The 17,898-nt window shown below is 51.2% G+C and overlaps 1 protein-coding gene across 1 annotated transcript in view; it reads left to right on the top strand.

Moving 5' to 3' along the window:
- Positions 1–17,898, top strand: part of LOC135244030 (zinc finger protein 652-like) — a 42,177-nt gene that overhangs the window by 14,293 nt on the left and 9,986 nt on the right. Inside the window, exons 2-8 of the mRNA XM_064316223.1 lie at positions 6,430–8,140; positions 10,616–10,771; positions 11,054–11,101; positions 15,221–15,224; positions 15,562–15,792; positions 15,867–16,108; positions 17,052–17,222. Of these exons, the coding sequence (XP_064172293.1) occupies positions 7,033–8,140; positions 10,616–10,771; positions 11,054–11,101; positions 15,221–15,224; positions 15,562–15,792; positions 15,867–16,108; positions 17,052–17,222 (1,960 nt within the window). The 5' untranslated portion in view covers positions 6,430–7,032. The remainder of the gene's footprint in view (positions 1–6,429; positions 8,141–10,615; positions 10,772–11,053; positions 11,102–15,220; positions 15,225–15,561; positions 15,793–15,866; positions 16,109–17,051; positions 17,223–17,898) is intronic.

A 17,898-nucleotide genomic window follows, 5' to 3' on the forward strand; every position in this document is an offset into this window, starting at 1 on the left:
ACAATAATCCTCCCGCCTCGTAGTCGAAATGGCCGTCAGGTTTCCATTATCCAGCCATGCAGTGTGTCCTCATTGATACAGCTGTGCAGTGTGTCCTCATTGATACAGCTGTGCAGTGTGTCCCCATTCAGTGTGTCCCAGCAGTAATTTGCTGTACAGAAGACTTTAACATTGGTGTCACTCATATCCGGCACATTAGCCACAGCTGCTCTGGCTACAGTGCACACTCACTGTGCGCTGTATGCTGTGCTGAAATACCTTTTGACCAGCGTGGGTCAGTAGTGACTCATTCGGTGGGTTGGGCCCCAAAGAGTCTGGGACCCACTCTTACTGTAGTGGTTAGCCTGATTAGCTCTGGTCCTGGAGAACTTGGTATGTACTGTATATATAGAGTAGCAGAGCGCATAATACAGATACATTCTAAGCTGTCAGCTTTCCGCGAAACTAGAGCCCCGCGACGCCTGGCCCTGAACTCCGCTGTGACCTGGCGTAGCAGCCTGCCGCAGCCTTGGCGGGAAATGGGTTCGAGATGGCGCTCGGCGCCGGTTACCCCCGGAAAGGCTTCTCCTCCGCCCTGTGGTCTCTGCACCGTTGAGTTCTCAGAAAACAGCCCTGCCAAATACAAACAGGAAGAAAGGTGGGGCCTGTCGTTTCACTCTCTCCCTCAGCGCTCATGTGCGGCGAGTCGCACGCTGGGCTGGGAGGGCGCTGGGTCGTGAGAGCACTGGGCTGGGAGAGTGCTGGGTGCTGGGAGAGTGCTGGGTCAGGAGAGTGCTGGGTCGGGAGAGTGCTGGGTCAGGAGAGTGCTGGGTCGGGAGAGCGCTGGGTCGGGAGAGCGCTGGGTCGGGAGAGCGCTGGGTGCTGGGTGAGTGTTGGGAGAGCGCTGGGTCGGGAGAGTGCTGGGTTGAGAGAGCGCTGGGTCGGGAGAGTGCTGGGTTGAGAGAGTGCTGGGTTGAGAGAGTGCTGGGTCAGGAGAGTGCTGGGTGCTGGGAGAGTGCTGGGTCAGGAGAGTGCTGGGTGCTGGGAGAGTGCTGGGTCAGGAGAGTGCTGGGTCGGGAGAGTTCTGGGTCAGGAGAGTGCTGGGTCGGGAGAGTGCTGGGTGCTGGGAGAGTGCTGGGTCGGGAGAGTGCTGGGTCAGGAGAGTGCTGGGTTGGGAGAGTGCTGGGTGCTGGGAGAGTGCTGGGTGTTGGGAGAGTGCTGGGTGCTGGGAGATCGCTGGGTTGGGAGAGTGCTGGGTCGGGAGAGTGCTGGGTTGGGAGAGTGCTGGGTCAGGAGAGTGCTGGGTGCTGGGAGAGTGCTGGGTCAGGAGAGTGCTGGGAGAGTGCTGGGTCAGGAGAGTGCTGGGTTGGGAGAGTGCTGGGTCGAGAGAGTGCTGGGTCAGGAGAGTGCTGGGTCAGGAGAGCGCAGAAGCTCAGTTCTAAGTGTTGTGGAAGCGCAGTTCAGCACGCAGCCCTGTCACAGCTGCAGAACTATAAAGGGAATTACTGCAGCTAAAAGTGTAAATGTCAGTACGTGCGCATAATGCGCGGTTGTGGCTTTGTGATGGTTTTGTTCGCACGCGCTCAGTTAGCGCTCAGCCGCTGGGTGTAAGTGCTCGTGTTTCAGCGGCTGTGTGGAGGTGTGCAGGTCCCCACAGGTGAGCGGCTCTGCACAAACCCACACACCCCCACCCCGCCGCGTACCTGCAGTAGCGTCGCTGCCGTCGGGCTCACCTGCCTGTCAGAATTCCTGCCGGGGGTGTGGCAGAGCTGCTTTTGTGGGTGGTTAACCTCTGAGCTTAGAATCACTGCTTCAGGTGCATGATAATGTATGTGAGTGAAGTGGGCGGGGCTCTATCGCAGTGACTGTGTTCAGATCAGCAGGCCGACCCCGAGGAGGGGTTTTAACAGCAGGTCCGTTACCCTATTAGCAGCAGCTCTGTCTTCTTAGAATTGGAAATTTCCAGTTTCACAATTTTTTTTTTGTGTTTTGTTTTCAGAAAATGGCAACTGGTCAAAATACACAATGAATAATGCAAACTAAACAAGTTTATACCCGTAAATAAAGCAAACTAAACAAGTTTATACTCATAAATAAAGCAAACTTAGCAAGTTTATACCCATAAATAAAGCAAACTAAACAAGTTTATACCCATAAATAAAGCAAACTACAAGTTTATACCCTTAAATAAAGCAAACTAAACAAGTTTATACCCGTAAATAAAGCAAACTAAACAAGTTTATACCCGTAAATAAAGCAAACTAAACAAGTTTATACCCATAAATAAAGCAAACAACAAGTTTATACCCGTAAATAAAGCAAACAACAAGTTTATACCCATAAATAAAGCAAACTAAACAAGTTTATACCCGTAAATAAAGCAAACAAAACAAGTTTATACCCGTAAATAAAGCAAACTAAATAAGTTTATACCCATAAATAAAGCAAACTAAACAAATTTATACCCGTAAATAAATCATACAGATCACAATGTCTTCCTTAGGAAGCATCAATAATCAGTATTAGGTGGAGTAACCCCGATTCTCAGCCTCACCCTAACCCAAATTCTTCTTCTGAGAATATCAGGCGGTCTCAAAATTTTTCCAGAGCTGTGTTTGTGTGAAGATTGGTGCATGATATTAGGTTTGCAGGGTAAGACCAGGATTTCTACTGCTAATTGCATTTATATAAAAAGTGAAGCGAAGCCTGTGCAGATTCATTCTGTATTCACAGGGATTTCTGCCCCTGTGCAGATTCACTGTATTCACAGGGATTTCTGCCTGTAGGCTTCTGTTGATGCTGGATTCGTGAGGACATGCACTAATAGTTTGCTCATTATTTTATGCCCTTTTTAGGTGGATTTTATCTGTGGGACTTTTACTGGGTAGAGAAATCTCAGCCTGTGGGTAGAGATTTTCACATCCCCTGGTGAGCAGTGGGTGTTTTAGGGCGTCATCATTCTAGTTTGACTCAACTTCCTGGGCGTAACTTGACTGTGTAGACTCTTACCCAGGGCCACTTACCCAGAGCCACTTACCCAGAGCCACTTACCCAGGGCCACTTACCCAGAGTCACTTACCCAGGGTCACTTACCCAGAGCCACTTACCCAGGGTCACTTACCCAGAGCCACTTACCCAGAGCCACTTACCCAGGGTCACTTACCCAGGGCCACTTACCCAGGGCCACTTACCCAGAGTCACTTACCAGTGTGGAGAACACAGGGGCCCATTAATAATCAGTCACTGAGTAAGTTCACTGAGCAAAGCGATTGTTACCGCTGTAGACCGAACTACCTGTTACTCAGCTGTACCTGTAACATTACTGACCCAAAAGGTGAAGGGGGTCAGGAGAGCTGGGGTCTGAAGGGGGGGGGGGGGGGGGTTCTCCACTCTCTTTCGGAAATTGGGCAGGGATTCTGCTGTCCTGACTGTAGTGGGAAGCTCAGTCCACCACCAGGGGGCAGAGCAGACTGGAGGCGTGACCTGGTAGTGCTGGAACGCCGGGGGGAAGGGCAAGGGCTGAACAGAGAGGTCTGATGAGCTTCTGAAGTTACAATGGAGCCGCCCTGTTAGGGACCCCCCGAGGTACGGAGTTTGATCCCAGCTGATATCAGCGGCCTGAGGAGGGAGGTGTGAAGGGGGACAGTTTTAGCAGCGGGAGAAGGAGAAGTCCTGGGTCCTGAAGCGCGCCTGGGGCCTGGCAGTCTCGCCCTGCCCCCAGATGTGAAAGGGCTGCAGGAGGAAGCAGGCTCTTCAGTGCTCATTTCGGCTGCGCTGTCCGGTAGCAGAAGCAGGATGTGAGAGGTGATTACCTTTTGAGGTCAGTGAGGACTGTGACATATTAAAACTCAAGCACAATCAGAAACCCCCCGTTTGCCCTGAATCCGGCCTCAGTTAGCCCTCAATTCATTAACACTGAATTTATCAGGGGTTTACAGTGCTTTTTAAATTTATGTGTAACACTGTGCCCTTAATTAGATTTACTACTTAAAGCACTGCGTTGGCATACACATCCTCCCCTACTATGGGAATTATCCGCATTGTAGGTTTATGTATTAATTGTTATCTTGATTTGGTTAGGTTTTTTTGTGTATGTAATCCACAAATGTCTGTGGTTTAGAGCATCTGTCGCACGCCTTACTGTGATGTTATGTAAACATGACCGTTAAAAACGGCCAGACCCGCCTCGGTACTGTGATGAGTCAGCACATCTCAGTCAGATGAGGTCTCTGGGGTTGCCAGGGGTCACAGGAAAATGAGTGACACTTTCCAGTCCTGTTACGAGCTGTGACCTTGGCTGATGGGTGTGTGCGTTTGTTTGTTTGTTTGTTTGTGTGTGGGGGTGTGTGTGTATGAGAGAGAGAGAGAGAGAGAGAGAAACAGAGAGAGAGTGAGTGTATATCCTCACTGTCTCTCTCTGTTTTTGGACACCCTTGGTCTGGGGCTGTTTTTCCTGGTTTGGACTTAGACCCCTTAGTTCCAGTGAAGGCAAATCTAAATGCAGTGACATTCAAGACAATTCTGTGCTTCCAACTTTGTGGCAACAGTTTGGGGAAGGATGCCCCCGAGCATATAGCAAGGTTCATATAGAGGTGGTTTTGTTAAGAATGATGTGGAAGAACTTGACTGGCCTGCACAGAACCCTGACCTCAACCCCACACAACACCTTTGGGGTCAATTGGAAAGCCAACTGTGAGCCAGGCCTAATCACCCAGTCAGTGCCTGACGTCACTAATGCTCTTCTGGCTGAATGGAAGCAAATTCCTGTAGCAAGGCTCCAACTTGTAGTATAAAGCCTTCACAGAAGAGTGGAGGTTGTTCTAGTATTTTGCAGAAAAAATATGTAATATCTATTGGCCTATGGGTCACTATACTACTTCTGTTGTATATTTGTGCTTGGCTCCCTTAATTGCAGCTTGCAGCTTTATTTAATTATGGTGTCTTATCTCCCCATCTTTCGATCATTCCCTTGACGTTCTTCATTCCTAGAGAGCACCTTATGGACTCATTCCATATGGACTCATGACATAGCTCAGGAGGTAAGAGCGTTTGTCTGGCAGTCGGAGGGCTGCCAGTTCGATCCCCCGCCCTGGGCGTGTCGAAGTGTCCCTGAGCAAGCCATTTAACCCCTGATTGCTCCCAATGAGCTGATTGGTACCTTACATGGCAGTGTGTGTGTGAATGGGTGAATGAGAGGCATTCATTGTAAAGCACTTTGGATAAAAGCGTTATATAAATGCAGTCCATTTCTTTCAATCCTAGAAAAATTCCTGTGGACTGGTATTTTCCAGATGGAAAAGTTTATTTGGCTACAACTCCTTATTTCTTATGTATCGTAATGTTCGATGAGAGTTAGAGACCATGCTATAGACCATGATAGTCATTCCCTAGTTCCTTTTTACTTTGTCTGAATTACTTCAGTTCTGAATGTGGAACTGCATCTTGCGCTATTACGCTAAGGACTGTCGTGCATCCATTTTCCTTGCTAGCGGGTAAACTGTCGGTTACCTGAACACATGCAAAAGAGAGCTCTTAACCTTACAAAACTGACTATCTTTGAACTCTAGACATTTAATGATATTTTTAGGACTATTTTGCATACTTTCTGGTGCGACAGTAAATGCTTTGACGAAAGGCACTCCCAATTGACAGTTATTTAAAATGTTTACCTGTTTCTTTGGTCTGTGAAAGTATAGCATGAATATGTAAGTTGCGCCCCATCTGAACAGCGCGATGCCATAAATGGAGTTTTTACTGCACAGATAAGTTTCCTTTCCCAGGTCACAGTGCCACTTCAGCTGCGGTTAACTGTAGAATGCAACTGCCATTGTGTGTGTGTGTGAGTGTGTGTGTGCGCGCACGTGTGTGTGTGCGTGAGTGAGTGTGTGTGTGTGTGTGTGTGTGCGTGCGCGCACGTGTGTGTGTGCGTGCGTACATGTGCACGTGTGTCTTACACGCACACGCACAAGTGGCATCAAAGTGTGTGTGTGTGTCTTACACGCACAAGTAGCATCAAAGTGTGTGTGTGTGTCTTACACGCACAAGTAGCATCAAAGTGTGTGTGTGTGTGTGTCTGTGTGTCTGTGTGTCTGTGTGTCTTACACGCACAAGTGGCATCTAAGTGGCGTCTCTGGACGCGCTCTCCCGGTGCGTTCAGCAGCGATGTGAGGCGTTCTGCTGTGTCTACTCAGCCCCCCAGCGGGCGTCACTGAGCGCGTGCGGGGCGGCGGGCTGGCCGCGCGGAGCGCTTCACCGCCTGCGGTTTTCATAGAGAAATGAAATTGCTTCGGGGGGGGGGAGAGGAGGGGGGGAGGCGGCCTGTGGAGGTTTGCATTCGAGCACCTCCCCAGCCTCCAGTTTCACTTTGCGTCTCTGCAGGTCTGCTGGAGGAGCGCACCGGAGGAGCTTCTCCCTGCACCGTCTCTCACTCTCCTCTCCGTCTGCCCACAGGTCGCCATCGCCGCGGGCTGCTCCTGCAGGACGGACCGTTTCCCGCGCCTCCCGCCAGTTATGGAGCTGCGCGGCTCGGATCTGTGAGAGAGAGCCACGCGACACGCTGCTCTGTATCGCTGCTGCTGAACGAGACCCACTACAGCTCTCTCTCTCTCTCTGTCTGTCTCTGTCTCTCTCTCTGTCTCTGTCTCTGTCTCTCCCCCTCTCTCTCTCTCTGTCTCTCCCCCTCTCCCCCTCTCTCTCCCCCTGTCTCCCTCTCTCTCCCCCTCTCCCTCTTTCGCTCTCGCAGACTGTGTGCGTGCAGCAGGGGGAGATGAGCAGGTAGAGCTCTGTCCATCCCTCCCGTTCGTGCTGCACGTGCGTTCTTTAGTGAGACTGTTCATTTCGCACAGTTCTTCTCCCCCGGGGACACATGGAAGCTCACTCGGGATCAGAGTAGCCCTTTCCCTTTTTGGCCCCCTTTCTTTTTTTGGGGGAGGGGTGGGGGGGTTTGGGGAGACCCCCGCCCCTCCGGGCGACACTTAGGGGAGGGGTAGTTCAGGTCTCTTTCTCGCTTTCTCTCTCTCTCTCTCTCTCTCTCTCTCTCTCTCTCTGCCCCTGATGAAGTCCTGCCAGAGCCTGAAAGAGGAGGTTTCGTTGCCCCCCGGTTCGGGCGGGATGCCCCAGGAGGAGGGGCGCAGGGCGGTGGGGCCCCAGGGGTACTACCACCCCCCTGCCGCAGAACTGGAGCTCTCCAGCAGGCTGTACAAGCGGGAGGGCGGGGGGCAGCCCTACTCGGTTCTGGTGGAGGGCAAGATGGGCGATCCGGGCCCCGGCCAGGGAGCCCCCGCCCAGCAGGGCAGCCAGCCGCAGTACTACAGGGAGGGGGGCGCCTCTGCGCCCGAGGGCGGCGTTCGGGCCCCCCCCGGACCCCTGCCCGGAGCCCGGGACACCTCCGAGGACACGGGGGACTCCGAGGAGGAGGAGGACGACGACGAGGACGAGGAGGAGGAAGAAGAGGAGGACGAGGAGGAGGCGTTCAAGAGGGAGCAGATCATCGTGGAGGTGAATCTGAACAACCAGACGCTCAACGTCTCCAAGGGCGAGAACAAGCCCCCCGCCTCCTCCGACCCCACGGCCCGGGTCAAGTCCGGCAGCGAGGAGGAAGAGGAGGACGAGGAGGAGGCGGAGGAGGAAGATGAACGGGAGACTCCTGAGGAAGATCAGGAGGAGGAAGAAGAGGAGGAGGAGGAGGAGGAAGAGGAGGAACCGGAGGAGGAGGAGGAGAGCAGGAGAACACGGGCTAAGAGGTCCCGGAGAGGCGGCCCCGTCCCAAACCGGCCTCGGCGGAAGGTCCGTCGGGTCGCCGCGGCGAGCGCCAGCACGTCGCTGCCCGGTGTCACCACCAGGGGGCGGCAGAAGATGGCGGAGCCCGGTGGGAGGAGGCACAGGGCGGGCCGAGAGCCCAGGGCGGGCGCGTCCCGCTCGAGCGGCGCCGCGGCGTCGGCGGCCGGGGCCACGCCCCCTGGCACGCCCGCGGGGAAGGCCGGCGGCGAGGAGCGGGAGACGCTGGCGTGCGAGAAGTGCCCGCGCGTCTTCAACACACGCTGGTACCTGGAGAAGCACATGAACGTCACGCACCGCCGCATGCAGATCTGCGACAAGTGCGGCAAGAAGTTCGTCCTGGAGAGCGAGCTGGCGCTGCACCAGCAGACCGACTGCGAGAAGACATCGGTACCGCCGCGCTACCAACGGGCATTACACTGGTTACCCCACCAGGCTCTGACCTGCATTACCCCACACTGGGGCATTACTGCCTTTACCCCACACTGGGGCATTACTGCTGATACCCCCACATAGCGGCCTTACTGCTGTTACCCCCACACTGGGGCATTACTGCTGTTACCCCACACTGGGGCATTACTGCTATTACCCCCACACAGGGGCATTACTGCTGTTACCCCCACACTGGGGCATTACTGCTGTTACCCCCACACAGGGGCCTTACTGCTATTACCCCCACACTGGGGCATTACTGCTGTTACCCCACACTGGGGCCTTACTGCTGTTACCCCCACACAGGGGTATTACTGCTGTTACCCCACACTGGGGCATTACTGCTGTTACCCCCACACAGGGGCATTACTGCTGTTACCCCCACACAGGGGCATTACTGCTGTTACCCCCACACAGGGGCCTTACTGCCGTTACCCCCACACATGGGCATTACTGCCGTTACCCCACACTGGGGTATTACTGACCTGCTGTTACCCCCACACTGGGGCACAGTGGTCATGGTAACGCAGGATTCTGTTTTTCACAGAGAAAGCAGTTAAAATGCAGGGTAGAAATACACTGCATTCTGTGAGCACAGATATTCCAGGGTCTTTTTTTAAGATTACAATGGGCGATGACCCGGACTTAAACCACAACAAAATTATTACTCCTGTTTCTTTGAGCCTGTGGTTGGCATCTGACATCTGTGTTTATTGCTCATAATATTTACACAACCGTTGGCAGTATTGTGAGATTCAATGAGTGTGCTTAATTTGAATGAAAAGTTGAAAACGAGATGTTACGCTCTAGGTAGCTTGCTCAACACAAGTAAATTAAAACAGAAACCGCTCCTAGTATTTAAAAACATTTTTTAGCCTGTGTAGCAAAAATGAGTTTTGATTAGAATGCCACATTATTTATAGCTTATTTAATCCTGACAGTTACACTATTTCATCCTGTTCCTGTTAGAATATTATAATAAAATAATGAGCGACACACATTTATTGTGTTATTATTGAGTTTGCATATTATGGCAAAAAAAAGTTTTTTTTATCAGAACGCAAGTGATTTAGTGTAGAAGGCAGATTTTGAAGTGTCCCGCATTCAATGGCTAGTGTGACCGCTGGTACATTACTGACCTGAGGTCAGCGCCATCCAGTTACCACTAGCTGTTAAAACCACACAGATGCATTAGGTACCAGGAACCACACACAGGAACATCAGACTCTCAGTACTGATCTGGGATCAGTCGGGTTGTTCTCTTCAGCACATTATTTACAGATTGAGTTTCCAGCAGAAACTCTTGACAGCGCTGGAGTAACAAGTCTAAATCAGTCTACTTCCTGGATTCCCCACCAATCTCCTATAAGCACCGTGTTACCAAAGCACCTGTTACCATGTTGGCTAATTCTGCTTTGAGGTGCTAGAGCCCTGCACCATCGCAGATTTATGCAGCAGTTAATGGAGGAACCTCCATTTACCTCCGCTCTGCATATTTCTGCATGTTTGAAGGATGTCTGTTAGCACTGAATCACTGCCACACTCATTCCCTGAGTTTATATGTAATTACTTCTGAATGACAGCAGAGGGCACTAGAGGCTCTGGAAACCAGCTACCTTTATTTCCTCAGGACCTAAAGGAGTTTTGGTCGGGGTTCGGGTTTGTCCTTCAGTAATGTATTAATTGCTTTGATTGGCTTTATTGTGGTTTGCCGCAGTAACTGCACTGTAGAAATACATATTAAATGCATTGCATATGTTCTGCTTTTTCGTTTTTCTACTTCTTTGTTTATATAGTTAAATGCAAAGGTATATGGACAGTGACACGTTTTGTTGTTTTGGCTCTGCACTCCAACACATAAGGGCTTGAAATAAAACCGTGAATATGAGGTCAAAGTGCAGACTGTCGGCTTTAATTTGAGGGAACTTGCATGCATATGGGGTGATGTGACTGCTTATTGGTGCGGTGCAGGAGGTGGAAGGTGGTGGGGAAACTCTGAGTTCAGAAGGCTGTTTGTTTTTGTGCTGCTGCGATTTTGTAATGCGAGAATAAGTCAACAGATCTTTAAATGAATCATTTATTCACTCATTGAACTTCTGTGCCAGCTGCTTCAGAATTTATCCGAGCCAGCTTAACTCATGTCCTCTGAGGTGTGTGGGGTATTATAGGTACAGATGACAGCTGTTGTGTGTGTGCCTGTGTGTGTTGTGTATGTGTGTGTGCGCCTGTGTGCGTGTGTGTTGTGTGTGGTTGTGCGTTGTGTGTGTCGTATGTGTTTTTGCGTGTTGTTTGTATGTGTATGTGTTGCGCTTTTGCATGCGTGTGTTTTGTGCAGTGTGTATTTATGTTTGCCTGTGTGCATGTGTGACGTGTGTGTTTATGTTTGCCTGTGTGCACGTGTGACGTGTATGTGTTTGTGCGTTTCCTCCGGTACAGTGCGTCTCCTGCAGTAAGTCCTTTAAGAAGCTGTGGTCGCTGCACGAGCACATTAAGATTGTGCACGGCTATGCAGAGAAGAAGTTTGCCTGCGAGATCTGTGAGAAGAAGTTCTACACCATGGCGCACGTCCGCAAGCACATGGTTGGTAGGTGACGTCCTGTCTTCTTCAATTTCAATTTGCTTTATTGGCAGGATAACTACAGTCATATTTCCAAAGTAAGACACATGTATAACATGTGGAAACATGGAAACCACATAAACATGTAACAAGTGTGACCCACAACACTATAATAATAATAATAATAATAATATTAAGTGTATTCACAGTGTAAAAAAGAAACAAATGACATTAATTAAGGAGTGAAGAACATCACAAAAATAAATAAACAAAAATAAAAAACTATTACATCTGTCCCTCTCTCCATAGCCCACACTAAGGACATGCTGTTTACCTCTCTCTCTCCCTCTCTCCATAGCCCACACTAAGGACATGCTGTTTACCTCTCTCTCCCTCTCTCCATAGCCCACACTAAGGACATGCTGTTTACCTCTCTCTCTCCCTCTCTCTGTAGCCCACACTAAGGACATGCTGTTTACCTTCTCTCTCCTCTCTCTCCTCTCGTAGCCCACATAAGGACATGCTGTTTACCTCTCTCTCCCTCTCTCCATAGCCCACACTAAGGACATGCTGTTTACCTCTCTCTCTCCCTCTCTCTCTCTCCCTCTCTCTGTAGCCCACACTAAGGACATGCTGTTTACCTCTCTCTCCCTCTCTCTGTATCCCACACTAAGGACATGCTGTTTACCTCTCTCTCCCTCTCTCTGTAGCCCACACTAAGGACATGCTGTTTACCTCTCTCTCTCCCTCTCTCTGTAGCCCCACTAGGACATGCTGTTTACCTCTCTCTCCCTCTCTCCGTAGCCCACACTAAGGACATGCTGTTTACCTCTCTCTCTCCCTCTCTCTGTAGCCCACACTAAGGACATGCTGTTTACCTCTCTCTCTCCCTCTCTCCATAGCCCACACTAAGGACATGCTGTTTACCTCTCTCTCTCCCTCTCTCATAGCCCCACAGGACATCTTTACCGTGACTGCTGTCTTACCTCTCTCTCTCCTCTCTCTGAGCCACACTAAGGACATGCTGTTTACCTCCTCTCTCCCTCTCTCTGTAGCCCACACTAGGACATGCTGTTTACCCTCCTCTCCCCCTCCTCCTCTCCCCTAAGCCCACACTAGACATGCTGCTTACCTCCACTCCCTCTCCCTGCCACACTGGACATGCGTTAACCCTCTCTCCCCTGCTGCTCCGAACCCCCTAAGACATGCTGTTACCTCGCCTACTCACCCACTGCTGCTCCTAGACCCCACTACCACACATGCTGTCCCACCCGTCCTAACCCCGCCCCTCTCTCCCAAGCCCCACACTAACCCGCACTGCGCTTCCACCGCTGAACCGCCTCTGGCTCCTAACCGCCAACACATGTGCTCCTAACGCTAAGCCCCACCCTGCTGCCCAACCCGTCTAACCGCCCTGCTGCTCACCCCGTAACCCGCCCACTGCTGCTCCCAACCCCGCCCTAACCCCGCCCACTGCTGCTCCTAACCCCGCCCTAACCCCGCCCACTGCTGCTCCCAACCCTGCCCTAACCCCCCACTGCTGCTCCCAACCCCGCCCACTGCTGCTCCCAACCCCGCCCTAACCCCGCCCACTGCTGCTCCTAACCCCGCCCTAACCCCGCCCACTGCTGCTCCAACCCGCCCTAACCCCCCACTGCTGCTCCTAACCGCCTAACCCACTCCCTGCTGCTCCCAACCCCGCCCTAACCCCGCCCACTGCTGCTCCTAACCCCGCCCTAACCTCACCCACTGCTGCTCCTAACCCGCCCTAACCCCACCCACTGCTGCTCCTAACCTCGCTCACTGCTGCTCCTAACCCCGCCCTAACCTCACCCACTGCTGCTCCTAACCCCGCCCTAACCCCACCCACTGCTGCTCCCAACTCCTCACGCTGCTCTAACCCCGCCTACTCCCACTGCTGTCCTACCCGCCTACCTCACCATGCTGCCTAACCACCCAACCCACCTGCTGCTCCAACCCCGCCCTAACCCCGCCCACTGCTGCTCCCAACCCCGCCCTAACCCCACCCAGTGCTGCTCCTAACCCCGTCCACTGCTGCTCCTGACCCCGCCCACAACCCCGCCCTAACCCTAACCCCACCCACAGCTCCTCCTGACCCTAACCCTAACCCCGCCCACTGCTGCTCCCAACCTTGCCCTAACCCTGCCCACTGCTGCTCCCAACCTTGCCCTAACCCTAACCCCACCCACAGCTCCTCACAACCCAGCCCTAGCCCAACCCCTGCCCACAACCCCACCCTAACCCTAACCCTGCCCACAGCCACTCATGATCCTAACCCTAACTCCACCCACAGCTGTTCCCAACCCTACCTTAACCACGCCCACTTCTGCTCCCAACCCCGCCCTAACCCTAACCCCACTCACAGCTGCTCCCAGCCCTAACCCTAACCCCGGCCACAACTCCTAACAACCCAGCCCTAACCCAACCCCCGCCCACAACCCTGTCCTAACCCCAACCCTGCCCACAGCTCCTCATGACCCTAACCCCCCCACTGCTGCTCCCAACCCGCTCCTAACCCCAACCCCACCCACAGCTCTTCACGACCCTAACCCCACCCACTGCTGCTCCAAACCCCGCTCTAACCTAACCCCCAAACCATCAGAACCCACAATCCAGACCTGCTCAAACCATGACAACCTACAACCCAGACCTTCTCAAACCATTACAACCTACAACCCAGACCTGCTAAAACCATGACAACCTACAACCCAGACCTGCTCAAACCATGACAACCTACAACCCAGACCTGCTCGAACTATCAGAACCCACAACCACAAGTTGCTTAATCTGTCAGAAGCCACAACAGACCTGCTCAAACCATCCAAAACTACAACCCAGACCTGCTCAAACCATTCAAAACTACAACCCACACATGCTCACAGCACCAGAACCCACAACCTGACTGTAGAAAGGTGGATATTTTCATCCCTGGTTTGTTGCTGCTTTCCCATTAATGTAATTGACATTACAGTACAGGTATTTAGCAGACTGACTTACACAACATTTATTTAGTTATTTATTTATTTTACTTTGCATCCATTTATACAGATGGATATATACTGAGGCAATGCAGGTTAAGCACCTTGCTCAAGGGTACAACGGCAGTGTCCTACCTGGGAATGGAACCTGCGACCTTTCGGTTACAATATCAGCTGCTTAACATTATACTACACTGCCACCCCAGTAGAATTTTAATGGTTTTTTAATGTCCTGAGCAGTCTCCCACCAGAAATTTGCCCCAAGATTCAATCAAATGTACTTTTTAATGCCAGTTTAAGGATGTATGTAATTTGATCAGATGAGATGGATTGTTTTGTATTCTATCAAATTATCCTTAAATCTCTGAGACTGAAAAATCAAGAAACTGGAGAGTGAGAAAATTATTCCCTCTTCACCAGTTGTTACACTTTAAATAATGACTGGCACAAAGCTCGTTTACGGTTATGTATTTATTTTCTTTACAGTCCAATGGAAATATGAAGTCAAAAGTAGCAGAATGTCCCCCACCACATTTACTAACTGATGTAGCTCTCTCGGGGGAACAGTATTGTAGCGCCCATCCCAAGCTCATCTTCTACAGTGGTTAGCTTGTGGTTTTTCTCCTCAGGTGTCATTGTGCTGTGCTTGCTGTGCAAATGCTTCTTTAAGTTTGAACTGCTGCTCTTGGCCGTTGACAGGCAATTGCACAGCATAGAGTTAGCAATGGTGTTCTTATCCTTTTCTTCTGTTAGTTTAACTAATATGAATGAATCTTTCCAAGGTTGGGAAGTTCATTGTTTTGTCCATTCCACTAGCTAGCTTACCCTTAAGCCTAACATGTTACCCTCTACTCTGCTTGTGGTAAATTTGCAATGTGAGCATGTCATGTTGAAACGTTCGGAATGACTGTTAGTACCTGTGATGACTCATATTCACCACTAGCTGGTGCTGTAGCATGTGGATGGTCCTCCACTGCAACTGGGCAGTTGCTTTACTGCTAAGGGGAGCTGCTCTTTCAGTAGCTTTCATGTTTGTTTGGTTGGTCTAGTGGCTGCAGTGGGGAGTAGTTATTCTGAGACACTGCCATTACTCTGTGGTTACGTGTTGCAAAGTACCACTCTGGAGCACTGGGAGATGTATAACTGCCATAATGACGTTCCTCAGAAACTCTGAAGTCCCTCTTTGAATGCCACCGTCAGCATATACTCCCTTACCGTAAAAGAGCGAATGTACCATTCGCCAGCTGCTAAGATTTCGGGAATGAACAGCACAAAACAGCCATTCAGGCAGCCTCTTGAAGCTAAAATGAGAGCTGCCTTGTTTTGCATCGGAATCCAAGGAAACGACGCTCACGTTCTCCAGCAGAACGCCACTGAATAAATATTGTCATATCATGGGAATAGAGGACGGCTTCACGGCTTTGAAACACTCATTCAGTCGTAAATTGACGCGTGGGCATGTCGTGTGTATTTGTAGTGGGGCAAAGTTAGCATCGGGAAACCACAGCAGAGCACTGATTACACAGACGGCAGGGAGGAGCCTTGTACTTCTGGCTTGTAGTAGGTGGGGCTTTGGCGTAGTTAGTGGCTGTGGGAAAACTGGATTACTAGGCAAACCCATAGCATTAAAAATGGACTTGGGGGAGTGGGGTATGTTTGAGATTTTGTGGGGTGGTCCCTCAGGCTGTCTCTGAGTAGACCCAGGTGGGGGGATTGTGGGGCTGGAGGCCCGTCTCTGAGCTTTGGAGAAGGGTGTCATTGAGTGCTGTGAGCTGGCCTCTCCAGACTCTGGAAATAGCTGTAATAACACGGCCGCAGTGGAGGTTCGGGCGTGGCGCCTCCTCTGTCATCGAGGCGAAGCGAGTGTAGCTACGCCCTACAGCTCCCTGTGGAGAAGGCCCATGGGTCTCTGCCCCACCTGGAGGTCCAGCTCCCTGTGGAGAAGGCCCATGAGTCTCTGCCCCACCTGGAGGTCCAGCTCCCTGTGGAGAAGGCCCATGGGTCTCTGCCCCACCTGGAGGTCCAGCTCCCTGTGGAGAAGGCCCATGGGTCTCTGCCCTGCCCTGGAGGTCCAGCTCCCTGTGGAGAAGGCCCATGGGTCTCTGCCCTGCCCTGCCCTGGAGGTCCAGCTCCCTGTGGAGAAGGCCCATGGGTCTCTGCCCTGCCCTGGAGGTCCAGCTCCCTGTGGAGAAGGCCCATGGGTCTCTGCCCCACCTGGAGGTCCAGCTCCCTGTGGAGAAGGCCCATGGGTCTCTGCCCCACCTGGAGGTCCAGCTCCCTGTGGAGAAGGCCCATGGGTCTCTGCCCCACCTGGAGGTCCAGCTCCCTGTGGAGAAGGCCCATGGGTCTCTGCCCTGCCCTGGAGGTCCCGCCCTGGAGTTCTAAGCATGCTTGATAACCTGGGATACAACATATTTATCTCATTTGGATATGCAGGGACCAAATTAACATGTATTTGCACATTTAGACGTGTCCTGAGCAGTGTACTACAAACTCCTCCCCCTTTCTCCTGCCCATGCTTCCTGATCAGTGTATGGCCAGGGTTCTGGTGCTCCACTGGCTCATTTGCTCATTGGCTGTAAACACCAACACTGGTTCACTCATAGAAAATGCATTAGCCTGGGAATCAAGGGCTGTCTTAAGCTGTCATTGATGAACGTTTCAATAAATGTAGCCTCTCCATTCTGCTACCACTGGGCATCTGGCTTCCAGGCCTCCTGTCTGTTTTGATTCACAGTGGTGGAATGAGCTTCCCACTGCAGTCAGAACAGCAGAAACCCTGCCCATCTTCCACTGCAGTCAGAACAGCAGAAACCCTGCCCATCTTCTGACACCTCTATGACATGTCAGAACAGCAGAAACCCTGCCCATCTTCCACTGCAGTCAGAACAGCAGAAACCCTGCCCATCTTCCACTGCAGTCAGAACAGCAGAAACCCTGCCCATCTTCCACTGCAGTCAGAACAGCAGAAACCCTGCCCATCTTCTGACACCTCTATGACATGTGTGAGAGATATGAGAGGCTTATACCTGGGTGCAACTGTTGATCCATATCCTCCTACCTTATAATGGCTATATGGCTACCATCTTGGCTTATTGGTTGAAGGATGAAAGTGTTGATGAGGAATGAAAGCTGATTGGTTGACTGCACATAAGCTGATTCCTTTTTGGCCAAGCTTTGCAACCCGAAGGTACCCAGTACCTGAGGATGTTCTGAAATGGACATGCCCTCCAATACGTCCTGTTCCAGGTGTGAGGGGACATCATCCGTCAGTGTCCCGTGTAGTTTTGAGGTCTCAGATTTAAGATGAGCGTCTTGTGTCCCCTCTCTGCAGAACTGTGATGAGAGGTTCCAATACAAGTACCAGCTGCGCTCCCACATGAGCATCCACATCGGACACAAGCAGTTCATGTGCCAGTGGTGTGGCAAGGACTTCAACATGAAGCAGTACTTCGATGAGCACATGAAGACGCACACAGGTGACTACCTCTGTCTCTGTCTGGCTTATGCTCTCTCTCTCTATCTGTCTGTCTCTCTCTCTCTCACACACACACACATACACACACACGCGCATATACACTGCTTAGCGTATTAGGAATATAGCAGATATCCTCTTATAGAAAACAGTCTGTTGATTTTCACCCTTTCAATAAGGATACAGATTATCTCATAAGCACTCTTGCATATGTGCATGCACCACATGCACACACAGCACATGCACACACAAATGTCATTTACAAAAGCTTTTGTTACTCTCTGCATCTCTTATTTTCTCTGTAAGTCGCACACATTCATTGCACAATACAATACAATATACTTTATTGTCCCCGTGGGGAAATTTGTCTTGGACTCAAATGCTGCACACATATAGCTGTCTCCATTCATTGTACTCTTCACCATTTGAAATCCACATTGTAAGGTTCTGATTTTTTTTTTCCTTAACTGTCTTCAGTGTTTATCCTTGAATGAAAACTCGGTTTCTGAGAATTGCAGTTGTGGAGACACATTTTGAATTGCATTTTTGCTCACATCGATGATGTGACATTTCTCTGCTTCGCCTGGTCAGTTGGGTCTGACAGTTTTGCTGTCTGATTAGTCGGTTGGGTCTGGCAGTGGTTGTTTGTGCTGTCTGAGTAGTCGGGTTGGGTCTAGCTG

The sequence above is a fragment of the Anguilla rostrata genome, chromosome 17 (genome assembly GCF_018555375.3).
Source record: "Anguilla rostrata isolate EN2019 chromosome 17, ASM1855537v3, whole genome shotgun sequence".
NCBI classification, from domain to species: Eukaryota; Metazoa; Chordata; class Actinopteri; order Anguilliformes; family Anguillidae; genus Anguilla; species Anguilla rostrata.